Raw genomic sequence first — 26,771 nt, 5'->3', positions numbered from 1 at the left:
AGAAAATGACTCTTGCTTAGATTAGATTTTTTGGCAGTGTTCTGGGTCTTAGAGTCTCACACATTCAGAGATGTCCTGTAGTTAGGGATCACAGGGACGCCCAGCCCATCGCTGAGACAAGCCGCAAGTGTGTTAGTTCAGGGTAACATGTACAAACAAAGCTACAGATGAAATCATTCAGTCATGAACAGGTCACTGTAAATCCTCACCTAATGCGATGTAGAACGGGTCAATGCCAAAGAAATCCTCTCCCCACTGCGGCTCCCTCGGCAGGCAGCTGTCGTAGACTCTCAGCGCGTCCAGAACCTCCTGATCCAGTTTGGTCATTTTACTCAGACGCTGCTGCAGGAAGCCCAGACACAGCCGGCGTGCCAGGAGGGCGCTGTCTGCACACGACGCCGTGGTTCCTGCAGGAGAAAAGAGTTTCATGTTATGTTTCCTGAAAACCTCCTTTGACAGAACGAGACTCAAAACAACCCCTCAGCTCACCCGAGCCGAGGCCGTCTACGTAAACCAGACACGCAGCGTGGATGAAGGCGGTGACAGTGTCCAGTCTGAGGTCCCACTCCGCTTCCTCTTCCTCCTCCAGAGCTCCCATGGTCATGAAGCCGTCCTCGTCCCGCTCACACACCGTGTTCATGAAGTATACCCAGGACAGGATGTCTCTGACGCTCAGGATGCAGCGCCGACCGAAGTCCTGCCGGGTCAGCCACTCGATGAAGTCCAGCATCAGCTCGGCGATGTCTCCACCTGAGTTTAATACCAATTAAACAAAATCAGTACCATGCTCAGGTTACTCATTGTTTCCAAGACAAGGGTTTAAATCTGGACCCCAAAATGTAAAAACAGGCTTCTGATTGAAACAGAATCTCCTTTGGATCAGTCTGAACATAGCTTGTTTTACTTGTATTAAATGTAAGTTGCATTTTCTTCTCACCGTCCAATGAGAGGCCTGAGCGCAGGTTATGTTGGATGATCTGAACCAGGTCGCTGCGGCTGTTACTCTGAGGACACCAGATCTCTGTGAAACGGTTCCTGAGGGCAGGAGAGAGCTGTCCCAAAGAGGAGAGGCACAAACACCAGGTAGATCATTAGTTTATACTCAAATTTATTTTATCCTGCATCATCATCAACATCATCTTTTTAAATCTACCTCCTTCTTTCCGAAGTCTCCTCCGGGGTTCATGGTCGCCACCAGACGGAAACTCTCAGCCGCTCTGATCAGCTCCACGTCGTCATCGTCACCGCTGCCTTTCTCCGCCAGCACGAGGGACTTCTCTGTTTCTAAAACACTGAAACAAACACAACACGCCGTCAAGGGCTGCTCTCAGTCTGTTCTTCACCTGAAGCTGGTTGTTTATTGGATGTGAAGTCATGTTCAAATTCAGTTTCAGGGCTCAAAATGCAAAATCCACAAATTAAACTCATGGATAAAACATTGTCTCTCTCTCTGGTCTGAACCAGGGCCGGTCTGTTGATTTGATAAAAGAGTTTTTATCAGTTTTTAATCTTTTGACCTTTTGGTTTCGGAAACAAACAAGAGGTATTTCTGTTTTTCTATTTCTATTTCTATACTTTTAAATGTGGTCTGGTGTATCTCTCTCTCTCTCTCTCTCTCTCTCTCTGGTGTGTTTACCTGTTAAGTCTCTCCAGCACGGAGTCGTCTGCTAGAGAGATCTCATCCATGAGAAACACTCCTCCCTCCTTCATGGCCAGAACCAAGGGACCGTCATGCCACTGAAACAGCCTGCTGTCCTCACCACTCGTCTACACACACACAGACACACAGAAAAAAGCACAAGACTTAGTTATTCCAAGAAGTTCACTTTAAAGGTTCTCTGTCTTAAAGGTTCCTCCCCCCTCTGACTTTTCCAGCCTCCCTTCCAGGCTCCGTACCTGTGTGTGTCTGACTGGTCTCAGGCCTCCCAGGAAGTCTGACGTCTCCATGTGGAGGTGACAGTTCACTGAGAAGAACTTCTGTGCTGCTAAAGCTGCGAACAGCTGGCAGATCGTCGTCTTTCCACATCTGGTGAGCAAACCAAAACAAAAGTTTAGTGTGAATAAAAACAAGTTTAAAGCCCAAACCAGACATAAGTAACGATTCAATAAAGAACAAAGGTCTAACAGTGAAACTGAGTCTCACCCGGTGTCTCCTACAAGCAGGACTGACTCCCCGAATCGAAGCGCACGTCCCACCAGCACGGCGAGCCTCCTCATGCCGTGTGTCCACACCACATGTCTGAACTCCTCAGGCACCCCGGCGATGCTGTCGACGAAGGAACCTGCAGACCCAAACAACATCCAGACATGACCCTGTGTTCATCACACTGGAGAACTACGAACAGATGTTGATGTGAAACAGAGCAACAGAATCTGTGTGTGGTGATTGATCTGGATCAGGTTGTGGTGGTGGATCTGGACCTATGTGTGTTGGTGGATCTGGATCTGTGTGTGGTGGTGGATCTGGATCAGAGTGTTGTAATGGATCTGGATCAGAGTGTGGTGGTGGATCTGGATCAGAGTGTTGTAATGGATATGGATCAGTGTGTGGTGATGGATTTATGTGCTGTAATGGATCTGGATTAGAGTGTTGTAATGTATCTGGATCAGAGTGTTGTGACGGATCTGGCTCAGAGTGTTGTGACGGATCTGGATCAGAGTGTTGTAATGGATCTGGATCAGAGTATGGTGGTGGATCTGGACTGAAGTCTTGTTGAGTCTGACTCACTGAACTGGCTGGTGACCTGTTTCTTGGAGAACAGGTTTTCAGGGTTCACCGTCCGTTTGAAGTGTTTCTCCAGGATGGACATGATGACGGACTCCTCCTCAGGTTTCCTCACGCGTCCTGCCAGCAGCATGTACCCTGAAGAAGACCAGGACAGCTTTAAGTGTTCAGACAAACACACGGGGGTCACAGCTGGTGGGTCAAGAGAAACATCTGAGAGGTCTCACCATCATCTGCCAAGTGCTGCAGCCAGTCCTGAGTGTCCTCTGTCTGCTGCTCCAGCCGGTATCGGTCCGCCCAGCGGAACAGATCTCTGAGGGTGATGAAGCCGTGTTTCCCTGCAAACACGGAGGACCCCCGACGCAAGGACTGAAGGAGAAACACATCCACACACACAGAGGCCATTAGGATCATTTAAATCAGGAATTTTAAGACAAAAGAAAGCAGGCTGCTGTGTGACAGAAATGATACATTATGAAGGTAAATGAGACAAAATAAACACCAGGGAAAGACACTGTTAAAAACAAGATACGCATATTTCTGGTTACCTGTAGGTCTTGCATGACTTTGACCAGCTTGGTGCAGTAGGATGGAGGCAGGCTGCACCTCTGATGGAGGATGGTCTCCAGCTCTCCACTCGGCAGCTCGTCGAAGTGAAGCTCCACAAAGCGGTTCCTGAATGCCCGGGAGAGAACCTGGAGGAGGGAGGGTGAAGATTATTTACATCTTCTCTATTATCACACTTTATTACCTGGCTGTCTTAATGATCTTCAGCTGTGAAAGATACTTGATTCTAATTGGTCTAACCCCATTGACAACAGTTATTAACTTTCACTAACATGAGCAACATCAGAGGCAAACTGATCACACATCATGTGAAATCAATTCACAGAAAAGAGTTCTGGCACATTTAGCTTCTTAGATGTTAGTTTTGGTTAGCATGCTAAACAGCAGGCTACACACATTTTCATATTGGATCCTGTCCATCAATATTATGAAGGAGCAGAGCAGGTGAGAGAAACTTTAGGTTAGCGATCTCTACAAAGAAACTTAAACCATGAGTGGTGGTGATGATAGCAGCAGGGTTCAAAGTTATGACATTTGTATACTTTTAAAGGTGTGTGAACCGCAGAGCTCAGAGAAGAAGGAGAGCTGAATGAGGACAGCTCTCGTTCTATCACTGTTCCATCACCATGGAACGATAACTGACTTGGAATCAGTCTTGTCTCACGCTGTCGGGGGATTCTGTATCCCATAACTACCTGCTAACCCTACATTATTCATTACTTATTCTGTTTGACAGGAGGGTCAGATAAAACAAAAAATCGCCTTCTAGAGAGCTCATCATGATTTTTACTTCCTTTTTAGTCAGAGATATGTTGATTTAGTCGTAAACTCATCTTGTAGGTCAAATAAAGTGTCTTGATATCAAATTTCAAAGAAATCTGGTGGGAATCTATCAGTTTGAATCTCTGTATGATCACAGCGGCAACCGTGACGTCAAAGAAATCCCTCACTGCTTGAATGAACTGTTTACCTTTCTGCCTCCATAGAGACCAGGGGGATTCTGGGTAGCAAACAGCATGAATCTAGGGTGAGCCTTGATGACTTCCTGTGTCTCTGCCACAAACAGCTCCCTGTTGTCATCCAGGAGCCTGTTCAAAGCCTCCAGGACGTCCGTGGGAGCGAGGTTCAGCTCATCCAGGATGATCCAGTAGCCTTTCCTCATGGCGTCGATTAGGACGCCTGAGGCAGAAACACGAACAGAGACATGTTAGCCTGGAGGGAAATGATGATAGTGAGAGGGTGCAGGAGACCGGAGTGAGCGCTCGTACCTTCTTGGAACACCAGCTTGCCCTTGTCGTCAGACGAGTAGCAGCCGATATACTCCTGGATGTCGGTGTGCTCGTGGTTGTTGATCCTCACACACTGGTTTCCTGTGGCTGCAGCCAGCCAGCGGATCAGGCTGGTCTTCCCCACAGACGTCTCTCCCTGGATCAGCACGGGGTGAGTCCTGCAAAACATTGAGAGAAAGTTACGGGAGGGCAGACTCTTGGTCCGTCCGGGGAGACATGATCAGCGTGATGCAGGCGGAAGAGCACATCTGTGTTGCGTCCATAAAAAGTGCAAAAAAAAACAGGCATTCTGGTGTCAAAGTAAAGTGCTGAAATATGTCTTAGTAGAGCGTACAGCTAAAACAAGATGAGCGATCTGGTTGAAGTCTCTCAAAATCAGATAAATCATGTAGCAGACTTGGCCCCATCTGCAGAAAACTGTAGCCTAGCTTGCATACTATTTGTCCCTGCAGTTTCTCATTAAAGGGGCCGAGCTGAGCGGCACCCATCATGGCTAGAACAATAACTAGTGACATGTAACTCATACAACCAAACTTAAAAAAAACTGAAATATCCCTTTAATTGACCCGTGCAGAGCCAATACCTGAACCCTATCAATACCTTCATGCTGAATGGTCCCCCTGACAGTGAGCCCGACCAGCCGACACCAGAGCCCTCACTAATGCTCTGTGTAAAGGATTGATCCAGGCCCATCAGGTCACTCACTGTGGGGGAATCATCCTGCCAAATTCCTGTCCTCATGCACTCTGATGCAACTTTCCTAAAGTGCCAGATCGAGCTCTGCCAAAATGTTTGTCTGGACATTCATTGATGAACGCATTGATTTGAAATCACGGGCAGGGGGTCAGGCCGTGTTCCTACCCCGCAGATACCACCCTGGCCAGGTCACGGAGGTTCAGCTTGACTGAGGCAGTGAGGATGTAGCTCGGGTCCAGAGCCGGCTCCATCTCCCCCTGAGACACCCAGTATCCCTCCACCTCTGCACACGGCCGGCCTGAGGGCGCTGGGATGGGCTGCAGGAGACACAACAGAGGGAGATGTTATTAACTCATAAATAATTCACTGTTTATAAAGGATGACCATCAAAGACAGATTCATATGGAGAAGGATTTACTGAAGTGTCAGTCTCACTATGTCTAGACAGCTGCTGTACATCCAATAAACACCTGATTGAATCGGGTCTGTCCAGCTCTTCTGTCTGTGTGGTGTTTAGTTCATCTCTCTGAATGTCTGATGTTTCTCTTCACTGTTGATTCAGGTGATGACATTAGACTGAGTTTAAGCACGTGTCGTCATCAGCTGACAGTCAGAGAGTAAAAATGGAGCTCTGTGCACAGAGTGATTAGGCCCATAAAAAATATGACCGCAGCGTTTGGCAGCGTTTCAAACTCTGACCGAATGACCGTAGGGAGCGGATAAATCATGACGAGGCTGTGTGAAAGATCTGCATCTTTCTTCCATTGTTTCATTTAGTCTTGGTTGTTTTTGAGTTTTGGGTTTCTTCATAACTATTAAATCAGATATGAAATAAAATACGATGAACTCTGGAGGAACAGAGGTCTGTGAAGAGTCAATTAGAAGAGGTTCACATTAAAGGCCCGTTTCAGTGTCAATCACCTTCTGACCACTGGGAGGAGTCTATGGAGGCCCCAGGTCACATGTCAAGAAAAAAAGCTTAATGCAAATCTATGTGCACGAATGTAATCCAAACTGTGTGCATGGATTATAAAGCACAGCCACAGATGAGCCCACATGTTGCACACTCAGCACATGTTGCAGCTGCTTATATGAGACAGCGTCACTCTTCTAACAGAGGCTCCAGTCTGCAGCATGCTTTACACACCATTCTGTTGAACTGAGTCACATCAGGACAGATGTTCAAACTTCTTTTACTTTATTTTTCTACTTTATCATAACTTTAACATTTATTTATCTTATTTACTTTATCTATTTATTTCTTGTATTTATCTGATTTTTTAACTTATAATTATTTTGAACTTTTTTTACTTACTTATTTTATTAATTTTACTGTATTAATTTCATTTTATTTTTAACTATTTTATTTCTAATAATGCCTTTTATAATTTTACCATTGTTGTTGTTTTCTGTCTCTGTTTTTTTGTGAAGCACTTTGGGCTGAATGTTTGTATGTATGAAAGGTGCTATATAAATAAGTAAAAAATATAAAATATAAGTTGAGTTGAGTTGAGTTTATTTCTTTACATTTATTTAACCAGGAGCACATCATTGAGACTAAAAATCTAATTTACAAGAGCGTCCTGGTCGAGATCAGCGGCAGCACGTTCCATCGAAGTTACAGAAATACAGAACATAATTTACAAACATGTCAACAGGAAGTTTTTTTAATGTACACTATAAATACATCTGCTTGGTGAAGTGAATAGAGACAGAAACAGGTAGGGACTCTAAATCAAAGGTTATAACTAACTTTTCTCCCTAAACCTTCAATAAACTCAGGTAAACTTCATTCTAACGCCCCTCCCTGTAAATAAAAGTGGCAGTACTTTAAGAGAGGATCAGACTCTTACTTGTTTGAGACACTTTGTGTTCCCCATCAGGATGTGCTGACACACCAGTTTCTGCACCAGAGGGTGGGAGCTTCTGTCCAGCTGAGTCAGGAAGCTGAGGCAGAAACCCTGCAGACATGAAAGAGAGAGAGAGAGAGAGAGAGAGAGAGAGAGAGAGAGAGAGAGAGAGAGAGAGAGAGAGAGAGAGAGAGAGAGAGAGAGTTAGGCTGTGACTTCAAACACATGCAGGTGAAGTTTACAGAAACTGTGGTGCTGTTAAAACACATCACTTTAAAATAAAAAAGGTAGCACTGAAACTATTAACATGATTCTATATCATACCTCGTAGAGTGAGCGCTGCACGCTGCTGCAGGGATTTGCAGCAACATACTTTAGAGCCCTGCAGAGAGTCCGCAGACTGTAGTGAGGTCTGTGACCCGTCCCGTCCACCAGGTGGGAGTTTGCCTCTTTTCGTACCGCCAGGTAAAAACTGCACGCACACAACAAAATAAAGAGGGTGTTAAATGTGTATTTTCAAATAAACCAGAATTTTTTTAAACATTTTTTTGTCTGGGAGAGAAAATATTTTAGTGTCAAAGTTTCTGCTTTTTTTTTTTCTGTTTTACCGTCAAACAAATAAAATAACTTTGTTTATCCTGCGAATCAAAAATCAACTGTGTTTTCAGACTCGATTAAGCAAAATAAACATGACATTCAATTCTATTGTGTATTGAAGCTAACGTCTGTGCTCTTAGCGATGTGCTAGAAAATGTTGGCCCTACTTTAGCTGCAGTTACGTTACACACAGACCGACCTGATGATGCCGCTGACGATATTCCTGGGTGAATTTAAACTCTTCAGGTAATCAGAGACCAGAATCCTCAGGTCCCCCTCGTTCTCCAGCTCCTCCACATACAGCTCTGTGAACCTGGGACACACACACGAAAATGTATAACAGAAAATGAAACAGTAGCCCGATGTAGCCACAGATGAATGAGATAAAGACTTTGATTCTTGAGCTCTCACCTGTTCCTGAGGCCGAGAGGAAGGTTCCTCTTGCCCACATCAGTCGCTGGGTTCATGCAGGCAAAGAGCCGGAAGTCTGGGTGTCGTACGAGGGGCTCTGGATTCAATCAAACACAAACATGAGAAAAATACAGGAATATAAAAACTTCATAAACTGAGATGATATTGACACAAATCAACAGTCTGACTGCAGGTCACTGTTCTTCTCTGCCCGTTATCACTGACCGCTCACTAAGATAAAAGTTTGTGTCCCCTCCTCACTCAGAGTTGCTCTGAGAGTGTTCCTAAATCACTCCTCAGCTCAGACGCTCTCCTAAAGGATTCTGACGGTGTGAATGAGGTAAATGTTGAGAGCTAAATATAAATGAGCTACACTGGAATCAAAGTTATTTCATCAGCCAATCAGGTTAAAAGTAAAATCAGTCCTCACCAGTGTCTCCACGGTCCAGCAGCACCAGAGATCCAGCGCTGCCCTCCAGCAGTCCGCTCAGACACTCCAGAGTCTCTGCTGCCGCCAGGTTGATCTCATCCAGCAGGATCCACTGACCCTTCTTCACCGCCTGAGCCAGAGTCCCCTACAGAGGATTCACACAGAGGTTAGAGCTGATCCACTGAGGCTGGACACGAAGAAGCTCAGCTCATACATGAGTAAGATCAGTTCATGTTAAGTTAAAGAGGTATGTAGATCTACAAGAACCAATACCTCTACAAAGGCGAAGACCATGGCCGCCTCACAGGCTCTGATCTGCTGCTGGGTCTGACTCAGCCTGAGAGCCAGTGCCTCCCACTTCTCCTGCAGCAGGTCAGCTGCACAGAGACAGAGACAGAGACAGAGACAGAGACAGAGACAGAGACAGAGACAGAGACAGAAAAAGAGACACAGACACAGACACAGACACCTGTTAATGTTCTGAAGCATCATGTGTCACTGTTTATAGCTTGATCTCTCTAGAACTGTACCGTCGGTTTTATCCTGCAGCTCTTTGGTGAGCGCAGACTTGCAGACGTGGTCCATGAGTTTGAGCAGATCCTGCCAGCGTTTTCCCCTGAAGCAGGTCTGCACGTGACCCAGGAAAGTCAGGTTCTGCTTCCTGGAGTACGTCTGGGAGAACAGGTCCTCAAAGGCCTCACGCAGAGGGAGCAGGATCTGCTTATGGTCCACTGGCTTGTACCTGCAGTAAACAGAAAGCCACATTGGTCCAGGTGGAGGTTTGATCCAAAACAGGGAGAGTACAGAACACTAAGTACCTACTCAGGACTGATCTTTCATTTGTGCTCAATCTGATTATAGAGTTAAGTTTTGTGAGGATCATATTGAATCATATTGAATCGCATATGCACTTCTGAAAATTTCTAGAAAGAGGCAGCGGTAGTATGGGAGGTCATGCCTTCAGTTATCAGGCACTTCTCCTTTGGAATCATCTACCAGTCAGAGTTCGGGAGGCAGTCACCCTCTCTACTTTCAAGAGAAGCTTCAAACTTTCCTTTTTGATAAAACTTATAGTTAGAGCTGGATCAGGCTTGGACCAGCTCTTAGTTATGCTGCTATAGGCTTAGACTGTCGGGGGAACTAACACACTGGGATCCCGTCTTTCCCTCTCTCTCCTCTCTCTCCTCTCTCTGCCTGTCTCTTACTTTAACTCTCCCTGTCCCATTAAAGTGACTAACCATAGACCTTTCTGGAGTCCCTGAGCTCCCTTGTCTCATAGGTTCCTGCGGACGTGCCAGACTCCAGCTGCTACAACTACTACTATCCGTCTCACCACTATCAACTCTCTCTCTCTTCACCTCCCTCTATCCCTCTCTCCAACTCGGTCTCAGCAGATGTGTGTCTAACATGAGTCTGGTCCTGCTGGAGGTTTCTGCCTGTTAAAGGAAGTTTGTCCTTGCCACTGTAACTTGCTAAATGCTGCAAAGTGCTCTGCTCATGGTGGATTAAGATGAGATCAGACTGAGTCCTGTCTGTAAGATGGGACTGGATCTTATCCTGTCTTGATGTTGGGTCTTGGTTAATAATAGAACATAGAGTACAGTCTAGACCTGCTCTGTTTGAAAAGAGTCTTGAACATTTTAGGAGGTTTTGAGGAGTTTATGAAAGTGTGAATACACCCTTAGATAAGGATTCAATCCTGTACATCTTTATGAAGGTCCACTACTCAAAAACTAATGAGAGGGCCCAGGGTGAGATGGGATCGAGCTTTAGAGGAACATCCTGAAGCTGAGTGTGGTAACACAGATGCACAACCCATCGATGAGACACAGAGTTTCACTGTAAACAGGATGCTGTTTGTTCTCTTTTACACCCTGCTGTAGATAAAGATGCCCATTGTTTTGCAGAGTCAGCTAATGTAGACGCAGTGTTGCACTTTGAAATCTGCCTGAAAAGAAAAAGACTTTAAACCCAAACGACTGGAGACTCTGACTTTGAGGACATTATGAGACAGCTGCAGGTTTAATTCAGCAGCCACGCTTTTTAAAGGTTAATCTCTGGATACAGAGGATGCTTGACGTTATGTAGACATGATATGATTTTTGTATCATTAAGGTACAAGTGTATGTCACTCACCCTCCGAGCAGGTCGGCTGTGTCACTCTGCTGATTCATGTTCACGACCCGTAACCTGTGTCCTGGATTGAAACACAGAACAAAGAATACTTTAATTATGACAGGCTACAATTTAAACACAGCATGCAGTAAACCCAACAGGAGAAGAGAGAAATGGGAGATAAAGGGGGTGAAGGTCTCAGAGCTCACCTGTGACTCTGGCCAGGTGTTGAACGGTGGAAGTTTTTCCAGTCCCGGTCTCTCCCACCAGAAGAACCGGCTCTCCTTTAGCCACACACACCGCCAGCTGCTCCAGCAGCACCGCCGAGGGACGGGTGGCAGCAAATGTCTGGTTTTCTCTGTTCACGGGGAAACATTAAATCATAATTAATCTGGTTTCATCCTTCCCAACCACTAAATACTCAGAATCTGAAAACTGTTTGTGCCAGACAGGCGGGTTGGAATCTTTCAGGATCCTAATTTACTGAGATTTTAACACACAAGCATCTTAAGGATATACAGAGTACAATTAAACAGAGTGAATATGTGGGGCAGGAGAAAACCAGGAGAAAATATCTGACAGATCAAAAATCAAAGTGCCTGTTCATACGTTTGGGCAGCATGATGGTGAATACCAGGGATGTGAATCATTGTGTAACTCAGGATATGACACAATACCCAACAATAACATAACAACACAGAAATTCTGAGATAAGAGACAATCTTTAAATTACCAATGATATCTGATAAACTAAAGAATGCAAACATCACATCAAAAGGTAACGTGAAAGATAAAAGCCATTAGTGCCTCCACAAGAAGACTTGAAGTAGTGACGTGGTTGGTCAGATTGGAAATGAGATCTGTTTAAAGATGAATGTATCACACCATTCAAGATGACGGCACATCGCTAAATTTTGTTCCATTTGTGTTATATACACTCTACAAAAGGAGAAGTATGTCTGCAGGGTAAAGATTTTGCAATCCAGTGTCTGAACATCGACAGCAGAAAAGAAGCAGACCTAGCCTGAAACTCTGAGAGAAGTCTGAGTCTACTTCACTAAAGGATGGGGCAGCTTTTAAAAGGTGACACATCACGCTTTTTTCATCAATATATATTTGTTTAAGAGGTCCCCAAAACATGTCTTTAAAGTTTATGCTCAAAAAAACACTTTGAAATCAGATTTTGGCATGCCTGTAAACCCTCTTCTTCAGCCCTGCTCAGAACGGTCTGTTTTCTCTCTGACCACGCCCCCTCAGGAAGTGGATGTGCCTCGGCTGTCCAGCACGTTGATCTAATGTTTACATGTTGGCTGACTATACTCTCTGCTCACAGACCGCGTTACTTCCACCCTCTGAATCTGACCCAGAATCTGATCCTGACAGAGAGGCGCCTGCAGCAGGACCTTTCTTGACGATTGGTCACAGATTCTGTGTTTCTTGTTGTTTTATTTGTCAGTATGTCGACGTGTGTCTTGGTACACAGCTACGAACATGTAGCTATGTGGCTATGCTAACCAGCGCTGGCACTTTTCCATGATAAATAAAAATCATCCACTAGATCTTCAAATCTGATAATTATGGGCCTCTTTGAGCACAAATAAACCTCAATGCAAAAAGTGTCCAACACTAACAGCTACTCACAGTTAGAGTGAAATGTTGACCGTACACTGACCATTCCTAGTAACAGTGCCATGGTTGTTTTAAGAGATGTAAAGATCAAAGCTCAAGTAATCATGACAACAATTCTTCTTAAAAAGAATATATCTTTACAGTTATTACTTTGACATAACTTGTAGTGTTTAAATCTGGAGTTAAATCGTTCAAGTTGTGGCTGTTGGTTGCTCAACCCGAGACCACCACTTTTTCACACGTGTACATATGGTCTGTAGCCGTTACATGTTTTATTATTTGAACAAGCCGCTCTTGATGCCTCAAAGGTTTGTTATAGACGGTTAATTCTCACATCTGTCCTGAAACGACTTCACAATAAACTGATCAAATTAATTTAGCTCATCTTTTGTAGATTAGAAGATTTGAGCTTGGTGAGGATGAGAGTGCACAGTGAAGCTCTGCCCAGCAGCGAGTGGAGATGCCGACAGCTCGTCTCCGCAATCAGACGCAAAACGATTGAACTGCACAGAGCTGCAGAACATTATCGGTTGTGTTTGTGCTTGAATATCATCAGAGCAATACGCTTTGAGTTGAACCTTGAGAGTGAGCAGATAGCGAGAGCAAATGATGCACAATTTATTCTTGAGTTGACCTGAATCGCCCCCAGTGTGTTGAAGTCTGTGGCACAAGGGTCCTACTCTATAGCTGATTTATTCCCTTTATAAACATTGTCCTACAGACTTCATGGTCTCAATCTCTTGTTCCAAATCTTCTTCAGTACAGCATGATGTTCATTTTGTGCATTATGATCCCATCGAGAGTCAGAGAGACCACACTGTAAAGCTGTTGACCTTGGCTTCAGAACCTAAACTCACACGCACCAGTAGAGTTTGTTTACCGTGATGTGTTTAAAATCAATGCATGTTCATTTAGTCTCCCAGCAGGACTCTATTTGGGTCTATCAGTAGGTGAATATTTGCACAGCAATAATGGCAGAGCTAATGTATGTATACAGTTCATAAAGAGGTCAGAGGGAGCGGGTGGGTGGGCAGGGTGTCCCACTTACACACTCAGCTGCACCGCTTCAGTCTGCTTTCGACTCAGGACCGCTCTGCCCACCGAGGCCTCCAGCTCGCTCAGCGTGATGCCAGGCTGGTACAGCTGACAGAAGTGCTGCGCCTGAGGAGAGAGACAAGAGACAGGAAGTCACATCATAAGACAACCTAATATAAAATAAAGGGTGCTGTTGATCTTCATACTGATTACTGCAACTCTTGACTCAAATTGACAACACATTTCTAAATCTCTCCTGCATGTTAATTTAGCTGCCAGCACCAAACCAGGCTGCATTGGAGGATAGATCATCATGGTTCTTCACTACCAGACAGTAAATGTTTTAAATTTAATATGTTGTCAATTAGGATGGCAATAAAAGATTTGTGATAAACCTCAGAGCTCCACAATGCCCGGAGTCAGGAGCATGTAAGCTCTGAGAGGAGGCTTACAGAGACAGAGAGAAAATCACATTCTCTTGTTCCTCTTAAACCAAAAGGTCCGTCTTTCCAAGGATACTTTCTGTACTGTTTTCAGACACTTTGAATACATATCACGTCTTTATGTACTCAGCAGTTATCTTGACCCTAAAATATGCTAAATGAAGGCCAAGGTTTAAAACACCAGAAGTCCTGTTTAATGGGCAGAATTGTGTAAATCTATTCAGTACTGTTGAGGGAAGCTCTAAATAAATGTGCCCCTCATTGAAGAATCACAGGCTGGTAAGTTACCTTTTCTTTAGAGATGTTGAGTTTGCTTCCGATGATTTCTGCCATTCGAAGTCGGCTCTCAGGACGAGACAGCATGGCCGTGAAACAGTCCAGAGCCTGACAGGGAGAAACAGATAAAAGTAACTCACGATTATTCACCACAGCTTGTGAACATCACATTTATACACACTGGATTGAGATTAAAATCATCACTTTTAAAAGCTCCGGTGAGGAACTTTCTAGTAGTGTTGATTTTGGCGCCCCCTGTGGACAAACTTATATATCTCTTACCTACCATTAAAAAAATCTCCTGCTTTCTTTTGACAGTCAAAAGTATCACCGATCAAATATTTACTATGGAAAAGTGAAAAAGCTGATTTTCCGAAACAGTGCTGTTACGGGTGTTCAAAATCACAGTTAAGAAATGATACATCTTTCTGCTAATTGTCTAGTTTGATTTTGTGGGTCATTAAGAGACTTTTCTGTTAATTTTAGTCTGTTTCATAATCAGATAAAAACTCCTCACTGGAGCTTTAATTTATAAAATTGCGGAGTCTGTGATGTCTTTTAAATCCCTTCTTATAACAGACTTTAATCGCAGAGCCTTTCCTTATATTATCTGAACTTTATAATAATTTATTTGAGTTTAACCGTTTTAAGAAATATATCCTATATATATATCTAATAATTTGTTTCCTGAAAAGTGCTCTACGAATAGAATTATCATTATTATTATTAAAAAGGCATCAGACTCAAATATGGCCGAGCAGTAAAATAAATAAAGGACTGAATGTTGTTTTGTGGCAGATCTGGGAGAAATATAAACATCTGTTAATCTGCTTTCTTAATGAAACATCAAACCCACTGACCTCTTGGAAGACGTGTTGTGCTGTGGCCGGTGAAGTGCTGTCAAAGTTAACGCTGATCCGCTCACACCATTTTAATAAGTCCCTGTGGAATCACAAGAAAGACACAAAGAGGAAAGAAAATTATATAAAATTGATTCAAACACAATTTTCTATACAAATTCTGTTTGATGAAGAGGCGGTGTCATCCTGGATAATGATCTGGTGGCTGAACGAGAGACAAGGCAACGCAATAAGAGAAGGATCCAAGAGAAAATGAAAGAAACATGCTCGGACAAAAACAAACGAAAATATGAACATGTAGGGGAAATGAATAAATACATTCTAAAAGAAAAAACATCATTCTAAGAGCAACATTAAAACACAGATTCATAATCACATGACTTTAAACTGAGCTGTGCAATAAGAGCAAACTCAAACTACAGTTCTGTAAAGATAAAGTGCAGGTTGTAGATTTCAGTTTTAGAGACATGACAAGTCCGCAGATCCGAGGTTCCTGTTCGGTTGATAAATCTTAAACATGTCAGAAACATATTCAAGGCCTGTACCATCCAGTGATCTGTGAACTGTTACGGATGCTTTAAATCAATCCTGTTCTGTCCAGAGGTTTTAGAAAAGTGCTTCATTTTTTAACTCCTGGTCAGATGAGCTGCAGTTGTTTTATGGTCTCTCTAGGCAGTCCTATAAAATAACCATGATAATGATTAAAACTTCTAGAAATACAAGTATGGACAAGCCTGTCTTGGTCTTTTTGGGACACAAACTCCCTTACAGCTAATATCCACCAGATCTGTGTTTGGTCCGTCTCCACTCTGTCTGTTGACCTCAAGTCAGTTTGTTTACTTCCACCTGCTCTGCTCCCACTCAGCTCCGGCAATCCAGAGCCCTCCACAGCAGATTCACAAGACTTCTATTTTGCTGGATGCCAAACGACGATGCATCAATCAGCAAAGAGCAGATGGAGCGGGACAGGAAGTCAGGTAATCTGGTTTTGGATATTGCTTGGATGTGACTAAAAAAGTTAGAGACTACAACTTGTCAATCTTTTTTTTCCTCAGGTAATACAAATCATCTCAGTCGATGGAGAATATGGATGAAAAAGGCAATAGATTTACAGTTGTTCATATATCGTGTATGCAGAGTACACATGTTATGATTTGATCGGATAAAGAGTTAAATTTAATAAACATGTAATGATCCAAAAGCATCTTTAGCACATTTCTGTAGTTTTAAATGTCAACGTGTGAAACCTCTAGTGAACAAACCTCAGAGAGTGGACCTAAAGTGAGTGTATCTGTTCTATACGATGAACCCTACTGACCCAGATCAATCCAAACGAGTGTCGCAGCTATAAAGTTAATGACATTGATCCCTGAAAGCAGCATGGAAACTATCACATATTGATGTTATTGCAGAATCACATTCACTGCTTCTATGGATCCAACAGACAGCAGCCAAAAAGTTCAAAAAGTATCAGAACAGAGGAGTTACGTCTCCACATGAGGGGGTGTTCAGAAACCAGTTACATGATGGGGGTGTCCCAGTATGACCAGTGCTATCTGTTGTTCCAGCCTCTCATGCAGAGGACAGTGTGATCAATATCCTATCGAACTCAGAGCAGTGAGTGGAAAGCTCATTAGAGTTATGAAGGCTGTCGCTGAGGACAGGCCGGAAGCTTTAGTTTGTAAGAATCTGTGAGATATGGAAGCTTTGAGGGTCGGCTTCTGATTGAGAGTCATTGTGCAGAGAAGTCAGACACACGTAAGACATCAAATGACCTGTTTATCTCAGCAGGAAGGGAAAGATGACATCACATGACCAGCACGTAGGACATCAGTAAAAGTAGTTCACTTTACAGTTAGTGCTTCTCATTGATTAGGCTGATTCAGATATCTATTAGGTGCCATGTCTACTGTCGTCATTTTTTGCCATGGTAGCTCCTGTTTTCTATTCAAACCCAATGTGATTCAGCGTTTCCTGCACTCAGTGTCCTCAGCTTCCACGCTATCAATTTCCCACATGTGGCGCCATCTCTCCTGTCCTGTGGGATTTGATCGCCATAAAGGTGAGTATTTTGTTTGAGTATTGTATTGAAACTCTAGCTTTACAGTTGGTCAATTGATGGTGAGTTGATTACTGGTTAATGTAACTTTAATTTGTTTAGTTAGTTGAGGCGTTTTTTGACCAGAGGAACTTTACCCCGGAACCACTTGCATTTCGACCGGTGGACCCAGGGTCTAAGTTTAGTTCAGGGGTAGATAATCTCCCTACTAAAAAGCCCCTGCTTGGGGGGGTAGTACTTTTCAAAGGTCCCGGGGCTTTTGGGGGCCAGGGCCTGCAATACTGAACATGTCTGATTGGTATATTAACTGCAGTGTATTTATTCTGCCCGCCGTCCACAATAACATCACACACATCTGTGATTCACTTGATTTCTCTTTCTTTCATTAGTTTTTATTTGTTCTATCTTTTTTGTATGTGTGTGTACTTTTCAAAAGAAGAAGCTGTGATTCTCTTGATTTAGCAGCTTGTAACAGCAGTCTTCTCTCAGCCCACCGCAAACCCGTCTCTACCGGTGTTACGTTTTAAAAGTGACCCTGTAAACCGGAGACCTTCAGCTGAACGTAACGGTGTTTGTGGAGTTTACACAACTGTCGAAACACTGGGAATGAAAAATATTTTTTTTGGTTTATTAAGATTCAACATATCCTCATCAGATATTTAATGATCATCTAAAGACGTTTATGAGGGATTCATCCGACTGAAAGTCTCCAGATAACAGGGTCGCTGTTTAAACCAAAACACCTGTTGATCTCTGCCACGGCTTTTTGAGTTAAAAAGGATTTTAAAGTTGCGTTGAAACGTCTTTGCTACTCGCGCTTATCTCCTCTCACGTGTTGATTCAGTGAATCCATCTGCGATGAAATACAGCACGTTAGTTTAATAAGGTATGGTCACTACCAATAGCTGGCCGCCTTGAACATTAGCTAGCTACCTTGCAAGTGGGAACACGGTGTAGTTACGTGCAGTTACAAAGGAACATTTTCTGAACACAAAATAATAAGTTGGCACAAGTTTCACTTCTTAGTATGTAGAACTCAAACTTTAAGTTACACTACATATGAATGATAAGTTATCTCAACAAAAACTAACCAATTGGCTCAAATGTAAGATTTCTAGTTAGTCTCAAAACTCAAAAATCGAGTGCAGACAGTTGCCTTGAAATTTTGAGTTTTCACAGCTTTTTCGTTTTCACAGCTTTTTCGTTTTAACAGCGCACTTCTAGAAATCAAGAAGGGGCGGGACTTCCGACATCAGCTTTATCAACAACAATGGCGGAGGTCCGTACGGAAGAGAAAAGTTACCACACTCGTTTTTTCGAGGTACAATTTCTGAGTTTAGAGCTGCTGCTGATTCTCTGACATGACTTCTATTAACAGTTTTTATAGTTTCTTGATGAAATGTCGTTGAATGAAAGCAAGTATGAAGCATACAGAGCATTTTAAAACTGATCCAACGGTCACTTCTTGGGGAAACGGAAATGCTGCAGGGTGACTTTCATAACCTCGCAACAGTAAACGCTGGTTGGAAGTGCTCTGAAATTGAAGTCATGGGCGCTTTATATTGTTATGGTTATTATTAACATTATCATTTTTATGTACAGCACTTTGTGTTACAATGTCATTGTATCAAAAGTGCTTTACAAATAAAGTCTGATTGATTGATGTTGCCTTCTGAACCAATCTACAAATGCAAACCCACCCTTTTTAAGCCTTTAGTCTTTTCACCATAAAATATGTAACAACAGGGACACTATTTGATGATACCAAAGCTCAACAGCAACCAAACACAGATGAGAAAAGTAAAGAGAGAGTATGGAGAGTAATCTGGGCCTGACCTCAGAGACAGAGCTCTACCCTCCAGCGGTGTGTGTCTGTCCTCAGACTTGTGCTCCTCAGACTGCTGAAGGCTGCTCGTGTCCATGTCCGAGTGTCTCTCTCCGGTCAGCTGACAGTAGATATCCAGGAGACGGTCTGACACCACCGTCAGCCGAGGATACCTGCTGATGAGAACCTACACACACACACACACACACACAGATTTGGGTGTGATCAGTCCAGGGCACTATGAAACTGCAGCAGGTGGGGAATGGGGATCGAATTTATAGAGTTGTCAGGGTTCAAAGCGGACAACACTCACCTTCTTCAGCTCCTCTCGGGTCATGTTTCCCATCTGAAGTTTGGTCCAGTATTTGTCTAGCAGCGCTGCGTGAGAGTTCTGTGGTTTGTGCCAGCTGCCTCCGCTGTAGTACATCCTACAACACACAAGACATCTTAACGACCTTCACATAAAATCAATACAACAATCAGGATCTTTTAGTCCTGAACCTCTAGATTTGACTTTGTTTGCCTCATTTAACTTCACAAACTTCATAAATGCATTCCGTTGGATGCATTTTTGGAGATAACTAATCAAAAGTGAGAAAACCTCACACGTAGAGGACATTTAGTGTTTCCAGTGATGTTCTCACCGTCTTGTTGCAAAGAACTGAAATCCAGGAGCGACATCAATGCAGTCCTCTCGTCCTGGAATCATCAGCTTTTTATTCTCCATCAGAGGCAGCAGCACGGATATCTGAAACAAGACAACATCTCAGTCCAGCTCTGAAGATACGTTAACTACAAGCTTGGCTGACAGGAAGAATGAAGGGACTTGAAATCCAGCGTGTTCATGTGAAGCACCAGGCTGAGTTTGAACTGACCACATCCAGAGGAGCGTGGTCGATGTCTTCCAGGAGGATCCACTGGCCCGTAGTGACAGCTTGTGTCAGAGTTCCCGGCTGCCACACAAACTTTCCCGGTATATCGGTGCACCGGTACATCCCCAGCAGCATCTGAGACACAAACACATCACAGGCACTCATTTTCAGTCTCCATCGACTGTTAAAGGAGCACTTCAGAGATTTAGCATTATGTCATATTGTCAAAGGATGCATTTAATACAACTGCTTAACATTGAAACTTTTAAATATTCTGCCTTTGTGGGTCATGTTATTGTGTTCATTTTTTTGAGTTTTAAATCCAAAAAATCTAGAAAAGTTCAGCTAATTTTTAAGTCTTATTTCATTTGATGATTTGCAAATCATTTAAAGTCTAGCACTGCATTAAACACAGACATGACTCTGAAGTGGAACTCACTGCATTAAAAACAGACATGACTCTGTAGTGGAAATCACTGCATTAAAAACAGACATGACTCTGTAGTGGAAGTCACTGCATTAAAAGCAGACGTGACTCTGTAGTGGAAATCACTGCATTAAAAACAGACATGACTCTGTAGTGGAAATCACTGCATTAAAAACAGACATGACTTCTGTCCTGTGGTCTGATGAATCAAAATATGACATTCTTTTTGGAAATCATGGACGCTGTGTTCTCTGAGATACATAGCGTACATAAGGGTTGAAAGTAATAGCAGTTAACTCGTAGCAGGTTTAGAGTCATTGTTGCACTGGTGTGCTGACCTGTTTTGGGGCTGTGGGGATGGGGTTATGGATTCAGAAGTCTGTCCACAGCTTTGGGGAAGAAGCCACTTTAAAGCCTGTTAGTCCGACATTTGGATTGTGGGTTGTTAACAGAAGTAGTCTTCCTTTATCCAGATGGTCTTGTTTGTATTGTAGTTATAAAAAAAGATCCATTTTAATTTCAGTCTGTTACATAAGCAGATAAAAAGTCCCGCAGGAGCTTTTGGTCATTATCTAAGTATTATTGTTTCCCTTTTAGAGCAATTACATATATTATTGTGAGAACTACAAATTCATGGTGAGAGCCTGGATTGTGCAACGTAAAGATGTTAGGGATGTAATGAATGCTCCAGCTACATTCTTATTAGATTACTATAACACAAATAAGAATGCAGCTTTCTCCTACAGTCTTGTATTGACCATTTATAATAAAGGATCCTATTAGAACCACGATACAAACACTGTTTCTTAACCACTTTGAGTGCACACTGCTTCCTTCCTCTCTCACCTTGCTGTCGGTTTGATCGCCCAGCTGGACCTTGAGGATCTCTGAAGCCTTCGTGTGTCCTGTGACAGCCGCCATAAACTCCACCAGGGCAGTTTTACCGCATCCAATCGGACCCTCCAGCAGCACAGGCTTCTGGGACGCCACAGCCAGTGCCAGCCTCCTCAGATTACGACACGTAGAGTCCACCAGAACCAGATCCTTTGCGTTTGCCTGCAAACAGAACAATATGAGCACAATACGACCAGCAGGGAGTGTGTCATGTGACAAACAGAAGCATACACACCTGTTCACAGACTCTGGGAGCTATCCTGGGGAGGACGACGCCACAGATGGCCACAACGTTCCGGGACAGGTCCTCCGACACCACCTGACCCCTCGTAAACTTATTCGCCTTCTCCTGACGCCACATCACAGAGCCCTGATTGGCTAACACCAGAGCCTTTTCTACTTCCAGCTGCTGAGTTTCCTCTAGCGCTCTAAACAAAAAAACACATTTTAATCACAACAGATAAAGCACTTCTTTTTAACCTACAAGGTCACAAATCTGAAAAATTAAACTTAGAGCTTTCTCTAGCGAAAGAACTTTACACCAACTTTACAAACCGAAATAATCAAACAGAATGTGTTGTTATAGTGCCATTACAGACAGGTTAGGAGAGTTGTTTAACCAAAGTAACGCCCATAACATCATAACATGACAAGAGATACATTGAATCAAAGACACATACTTGATCTTCATGTGCAGGATCTCATCGCCCGTGAGCACCTTTCTTAGAAAGATGGTTTTCTGATTATCAGTCATGTGAGAGACCAGAGCCAGACACTGAGCTGTGTACCTGTTGGAGATCATGAGAGAGTACAGGATGTTTCAAGAAAAGAAGAAAACAGTAAACAAGCATCAGATAGTATCATTTGAAACATAAAGAGCAGAGTTGACTTTACATTGGCAAGAGACTGTGGAAAATATCAACAAATCTGTGTTTAAAAATAATCTCTGAAATCATATTTTGCATTAAAATGCTTTTAAAACGAGCATGGCAATATCAGTTTGCTTTTATACTCAAAAACAATAAGCAGGTCTTTTTGAAAAATGGTGAAATAAAGAGTATTATAGGTACTCTTGTTGTATTTTAAAGCTCCAGTGAGTAACTTTCGGTTTGCGTCAGTTTTGGCGCCCCCTGTTGACCAAGCTCATATCTCTTAATGTTTTTTTTCCTGCACATCTGGAAGCAGTGCTATTTAACAAATAAACTCTCACTCTGCTAATTTTCAAATGTACCATCCATCCAGGACCTCTGCTGAGGAAACCTTCAGCTCTCCTGACACCTACCCTCCGCGGCAGTGTTTTCAAGCATTAAAAAATAACAACAAAAAATATCTATTTTCATGCTGATGGTTTTGTTTGCCGTTTTAAGTCATAAAGGGACGACACTATTAATTTCAGTCTGTTTAACCACCACAAAATGATATCCAATTTAAAGGGAAACACCTAAATATATCAGAACCAGAATCAAAAATACTTTGTTTTTCCGGGGGAGGGAAATTCAGTTATTACAGAGCTCTTATTAACAGCATGTAAGAAAGTCAAAATATTAATAGAAAGAAGCAATAAATAAGATATAAATATGAATTAAATAGAAATAAAATAATGCTAAAACAAAATAAAATAATAATTAAGTATGCGCAAAGTGCAGAATAATTAAATACAATAGAATAAATAATAAATTATAGAACACAGCACTTTAACTTTGATGTCATGGTGTAAGCTAGTCAGCAGATTACACCGCTAAACCACTTACTGTATCTACATCTTTTTTAAAGTCTGTGTGCTAAACTAAAGCAGCGATAATTAACATTACTACCAGTTATAAGACATTTTGAAAAATCAATGTCAGCCACTTTGGTAACATAAAATCATGCTTATAATTGCATATAAAAGGATGGTTACACTTTGGTAGTTCAAGTCAGCACCTTTAAAGCTCCTGTGAGGATTTTATAATATTGTCCACAGGGGGGCGCCAAAACTGACACAAACCAGAAGTTCCCCACAGGAGCTTTAAATGTTAATCATGAAAATAACGCTAACATGAAATGCTTTTTCTACCCTGCTTTAGTTTATCTTTGTTTTATATTAAAAAATAGGATGTTTGACATAAAGTAAGTGATGTTAGAAAAAATAAGGTTATAATCTTTGTAAAAGCCATCGACAGTATCATGGATGTAAATCTGTATTCACTGGAATATGAAAAACACCAACTCAGTCAAGTTAAGAACAAAACCTCAATGGCAGAAGAGATGATTTCACAATCTGATTTCAAAGTCCCTGTTAATGTGTATAAACCTGCCCAATGAAGACGCAGCTACGTACCCTCGAACCATGACATCGCTGGTAAGCAGCTGTGACACGCAGGGACTCCAGTCCCACAGCATCCTAAACTTTGCACAGTCGCTCTGGAGGAAACGCAGTGTGGCTCCCATCAGGTCCCGCAGCTTCATCCTCCGGGGGCCATACTGAACGGCTGAAGCCTCCTCGCTGGTGAAGAAGAGCCTCTGGAACACCGGGGGGGCGTCATTGAAGTACCTTGCTGCAAAACTAAAACACAGAAGAAGAAGACTAGTTAGGGAGGGTAGAGCAGAGAGAAATGTTGCCGTATAACTCTCTGGATCACATACTTTGTTCTTGTTTGAATATATTAAACTATTTTTACTCATTTTGCTCGGCACAGATAAAGCGAGGAAGTGCATCCTGTTGAACTGGAACCAGCAAAGATTTCTGGATCAGCACATTAAAGAATACACTTCCAAAAACATGAGCAGCTTTTACAAATCTCAGATTGTTTGTCCAGCCTGGTTTGAAGAGCTTTGACTGATTATAAATGCAGGTATCATCTAGTTATTACCTGTGTTATGACCCAGCTTGCTGACTAACAACCAGGCTGTGTTAAATTCTTGATTCTGATTGGTCAATACCCCCAAACCACGATAAGTCGTTCTGATTCTGATTACCAAGAGTGACACTAGAGACAACCAGATCACACACACGTCATGTCATATCAATCCACAGAAACGAGTCCGGCACATATTTAACGTTTATGATTTCACCTCTTCCTGTTGACCGTGTGGCAAAAACGTCAGATTTCCTAATTTAAATATTAATGTCATTTATCTGGAGAGCACAAAACTTTAGACTTGTGGTTAATGGCTGACCTGACACAGAGAGAAGAAGAGAAACAGCGAGGGAGGTTAAAATACACAGAGCTAAAGTGAAAGGGACTTCTAACAAAGTGAAGAAAACAGACACAAACCACAACACAGTTTGAGCTTTGGCAGAGTTACAGGACTGACTGAGAAGTTATAAAGAGGACTTTATACAAGTGCTGCTGCTACTTTCTGTATCTGTTAATAATGCTAACAGAAAAATGCTGAAAAAATGCTAAAATGTTTTCTTCACTGTGAATGAAAATGTTAAGTTTAAAGTCAATTTGACCATCAAACACACTGACAAGAACACAACTACCATGGATTTGCTACCAACTCACCAGACCCTGACATCTTCCCTCATCCTGTAAGAACTGTTGCATGAACACCTGCTCACTTTACATTATCCTCTTATTTATTAAGTGCTAATCATTTGTTGCTCTGAAGGTGACAAGACACATCTAATTTTTGCCTCCAACAAAGTGTTTGTCCCAACGCTTCAGGAACCAGTGCCAAGACAGACCGAAGCATGGACTCTACTTACGCCTGTGCATCTGGACTGACGCCGAGGAGTTTGCTGAGGGCCACACACAGCCGCTCATGGAGGTCATGGTTAATCCTTTGACCAGCTTTGACCCTCTCTGCATTCCTCTCCAGCAGATCAAGGACCAGCGGGCGCAGGTGTCGAGCAATCAGCAGCGTGTAGTCCTTCTCCAACAGCAGCCGAGTCAAACAGTCCAGGATACACTGCCTGTCCTGCTGGCTCCATATCTGAGGACAGATCAGACATGTTATGGAAATGTTGATTTTAGGAACGTGATGAGACAGCGCAGTGGTGCTGATAGCTATTAGGACGGAGGCTTTCATCACAACTTAAGCATTGTCACAATATGTGTACTTGCAAAGCAGAGGATTCACCCGGTAACTCATGATACAATACCTGACGCGTGGCCGACGATAACATCACTACACAGCAATTCTGTGATAAATGGTGAATTGCTAACATTTTGAGTGACTGTAAACATCTTAAACCTTCAATGAAAATGGTGCCAGAGCATGGCCTTTATACCTAGGACTGCATCCAACAGGTCAAACATACAAATGCTGAGGGAGAAAGCAGAGCTTGTTGGATTTTTTCATTCAAAACTATACAACTAAACAGATTCCCCCTTGTTTGACTCACTGTGTCATTACTTCATGTCTCCTCTAAAGACATTCATCCTGTACTTACATTTTGCAATCTCAGTAAAGCCAATATTGTGACGTATCATCAATCATTTGATCGTATTACAATCATTACAGGATTATCTGTATCATGATGATATGATGGGCAATTGAACAGAGACATATGATGTTGTATTACCCCATATTGTAGCGTTTGGTATCATATTGTATCATATCGTGATATGGTGTATCGTATCATGTTGCATTGTATCATATCATATTGTATTGATTACATGTCATCATAATGTGATACATTGTATCTTATTTAACTGTATCATACCGTATTGTATCATGTCATATCTTATTGTATCATAGAGTATCATATTACATCGTATTGTAACATTGTTTCCTATCATCATATTGTATTGTCCTATTGCGCCAATGTAACATATTGTCATATCTTATACTGTATCATATCATAGTATTGCAATCAATCCAATAAAGTCGTATTGTATTAACTTACTGTACTGTATCATATCATATCATATTGTATCATGAGTTACCCTGTGAAACCTGCTCCTCATAATATGAGCCAAATTTGTACCCAAACACATTATTTATCATGACACACATCTAGTGTCAAAGAGCCATTAGAATACTATCATGTGATGAAACTTTATACCTGTAATTGGTGTTCTATAAATCAATGTTTATTTAACATTTCCACATCCTATGGTTTAAAAAAAAAATGCAGAACAGCCTTAATGACACTAAAATTACTTCATTTGTACACCAACTTCTGACATGTGAAAGAAATGTGACTGCATGCTGCACAGTGGACACGTTTAAGCTCAAAATGTGGAAATAAAACACTACAAAGACAAAAGTGTAAAAATATATAAACCAGGATTTGAATTTTCTTACCTGTTTGGAGAGATATTGGCTTAGTTGGTTGTGACTTTTGTCAACATGTCTGGATATGGTGCCCAGTGAGGATAGGCTCAATTCTAGATTTTCCATCGTATCATTTGTCGCCTCTGGAAGATCGATCTACAACAAAAACAAGCTGGACCTGTAATTGAGAGAGATACACTGATTTACTATTCTGAAACCAAACTGTAAGGTTCATAACGCGCTCGTGTAGCTGATGTTGTATGACAACACACAGGCAGCACGTTCCCGTCACTGCTGTTAAAATCCTGTCCACATGTGAGTGAAGCGCATATCCTTCCGGGTCGGGCTGGATTCCCCGTCGCGCAGTGATGACGCGCACGCACAGCGACGGAGGTTTGGTGTTCTGTCGAGATGTGCTGCTGTGAGAAAAATGCCACTGCAGCGCGAAGCAATAGTTTTGAAACTATCACAAAATTGTATCTACGGAAGAGGATAAGGGCCACTGGAAAAATAACTAAAAATTAAGGTGAACATTTTTTTAATTATTCTTATTATATTGAGAA

At 42.4% G+C, this 26,771-nt stretch overlaps 1 protein-coding gene across 1 annotated transcript in view; it reads right to left on the bottom strand.

Annotated features, from left to right (window-relative positions):
- mdn1 (midasin AAA ATPase 1) overlaps positions 1-26,631 on the bottom strand; it is a 73,000-nt gene extending 46,369 nt beyond the window's left edge. The window contains exons 1-35 of the mRNA XM_034699186.1: positions 26,239-26,631; positions 24,695-24,921; positions 23,321-23,545; positions 21,681-21,788; positions 21,236-21,428; positions 20,953-21,162; positions 19,683-19,814; positions 19,452-19,555; positions 19,121-19,235; positions 18,819-18,994; positions 14,924-15,005; positions 14,076-14,171; positions 13,358-13,470; positions 10,890-11,038; positions 10,702-10,762; positions 9,096-9,307; positions 8,839-8,942; positions 8,566-8,710; positions 8,136-8,232; positions 7,924-8,037; positions 7,452-7,599; positions 7,131-7,238; positions 5,443-5,594; positions 4,561-4,739; positions 4,263-4,471; positions 3,274-3,420; positions 2,953-3,094; positions 2,729-2,863; positions 2,144-2,282; positions 1,897-2,026; positions 1,637-1,767; positions 1,154-1,292; positions 938-1,052; positions 490-750; positions 210-407 (exon numbers count right to left, since the gene is read on the bottom strand). Coding sequence (XP_034555077.1) covers positions 210-407; positions 490-750; positions 938-1,052; positions 1,154-1,292; positions 1,637-1,767; positions 1,897-2,026; positions 2,144-2,282; positions 2,729-2,863; positions 2,953-3,094; positions 3,274-3,420; positions 4,263-4,471; positions 4,561-4,739; positions 5,443-5,594; positions 7,131-7,238; positions 7,452-7,599; positions 7,924-8,037; positions 8,136-8,232; positions 8,566-8,710; positions 8,839-8,942; positions 9,096-9,307; positions 10,702-10,762; positions 10,890-11,038; positions 13,358-13,470; positions 14,076-14,171; positions 14,924-15,005; positions 18,819-18,994; positions 19,121-19,235; positions 19,452-19,555; positions 19,683-19,814; positions 20,953-21,162; positions 21,236-21,428; positions 21,681-21,788; positions 23,321-23,545; positions 24,695-24,921; positions 26,239-26,334 — 5,092 coding nt within the window. The 5' untranslated portion in view covers positions 26,335-26,631. The remainder of the gene's footprint in view (positions 1-209; positions 408-489; positions 751-937; positions 1,053-1,153; positions 1,293-1,636; positions 1,768-1,896; positions 2,027-2,143; positions 2,283-2,728; positions 2,864-2,952; positions 3,095-3,273; positions 3,421-4,262; positions 4,472-4,560; positions 4,740-5,442; positions 5,595-7,130; positions 7,239-7,451; positions 7,600-7,923; positions 8,038-8,135; positions 8,233-8,565; positions 8,711-8,838; positions 8,943-9,095; positions 9,308-10,701; positions 10,763-10,889; positions 11,039-13,357; positions 13,471-14,075; positions 14,172-14,923; positions 15,006-18,818; positions 18,995-19,120; positions 19,236-19,451; positions 19,556-19,682; positions 19,815-20,952; positions 21,163-21,235; positions 21,429-21,680; positions 21,789-23,320; positions 23,546-24,694; positions 24,922-26,238) is intronic.
- Between the last annotated feature and the right edge of the window lie 140 nt (positions 26,632-26,771).

Source organism: Notolabrus celidotus, chromosome 13 (assembly GCF_009762535.1).
Source record: "Notolabrus celidotus isolate fNotCel1 chromosome 13, fNotCel1.pri, whole genome shotgun sequence".
In the NCBI taxonomy this organism is placed as follows: domain Eukaryota; kingdom Metazoa; phylum Chordata; class Actinopteri; order Labriformes; family Labridae; genus Notolabrus; species Notolabrus celidotus.
This window is presented reverse-complemented; position numbering and strand designations above follow the sequence as displayed.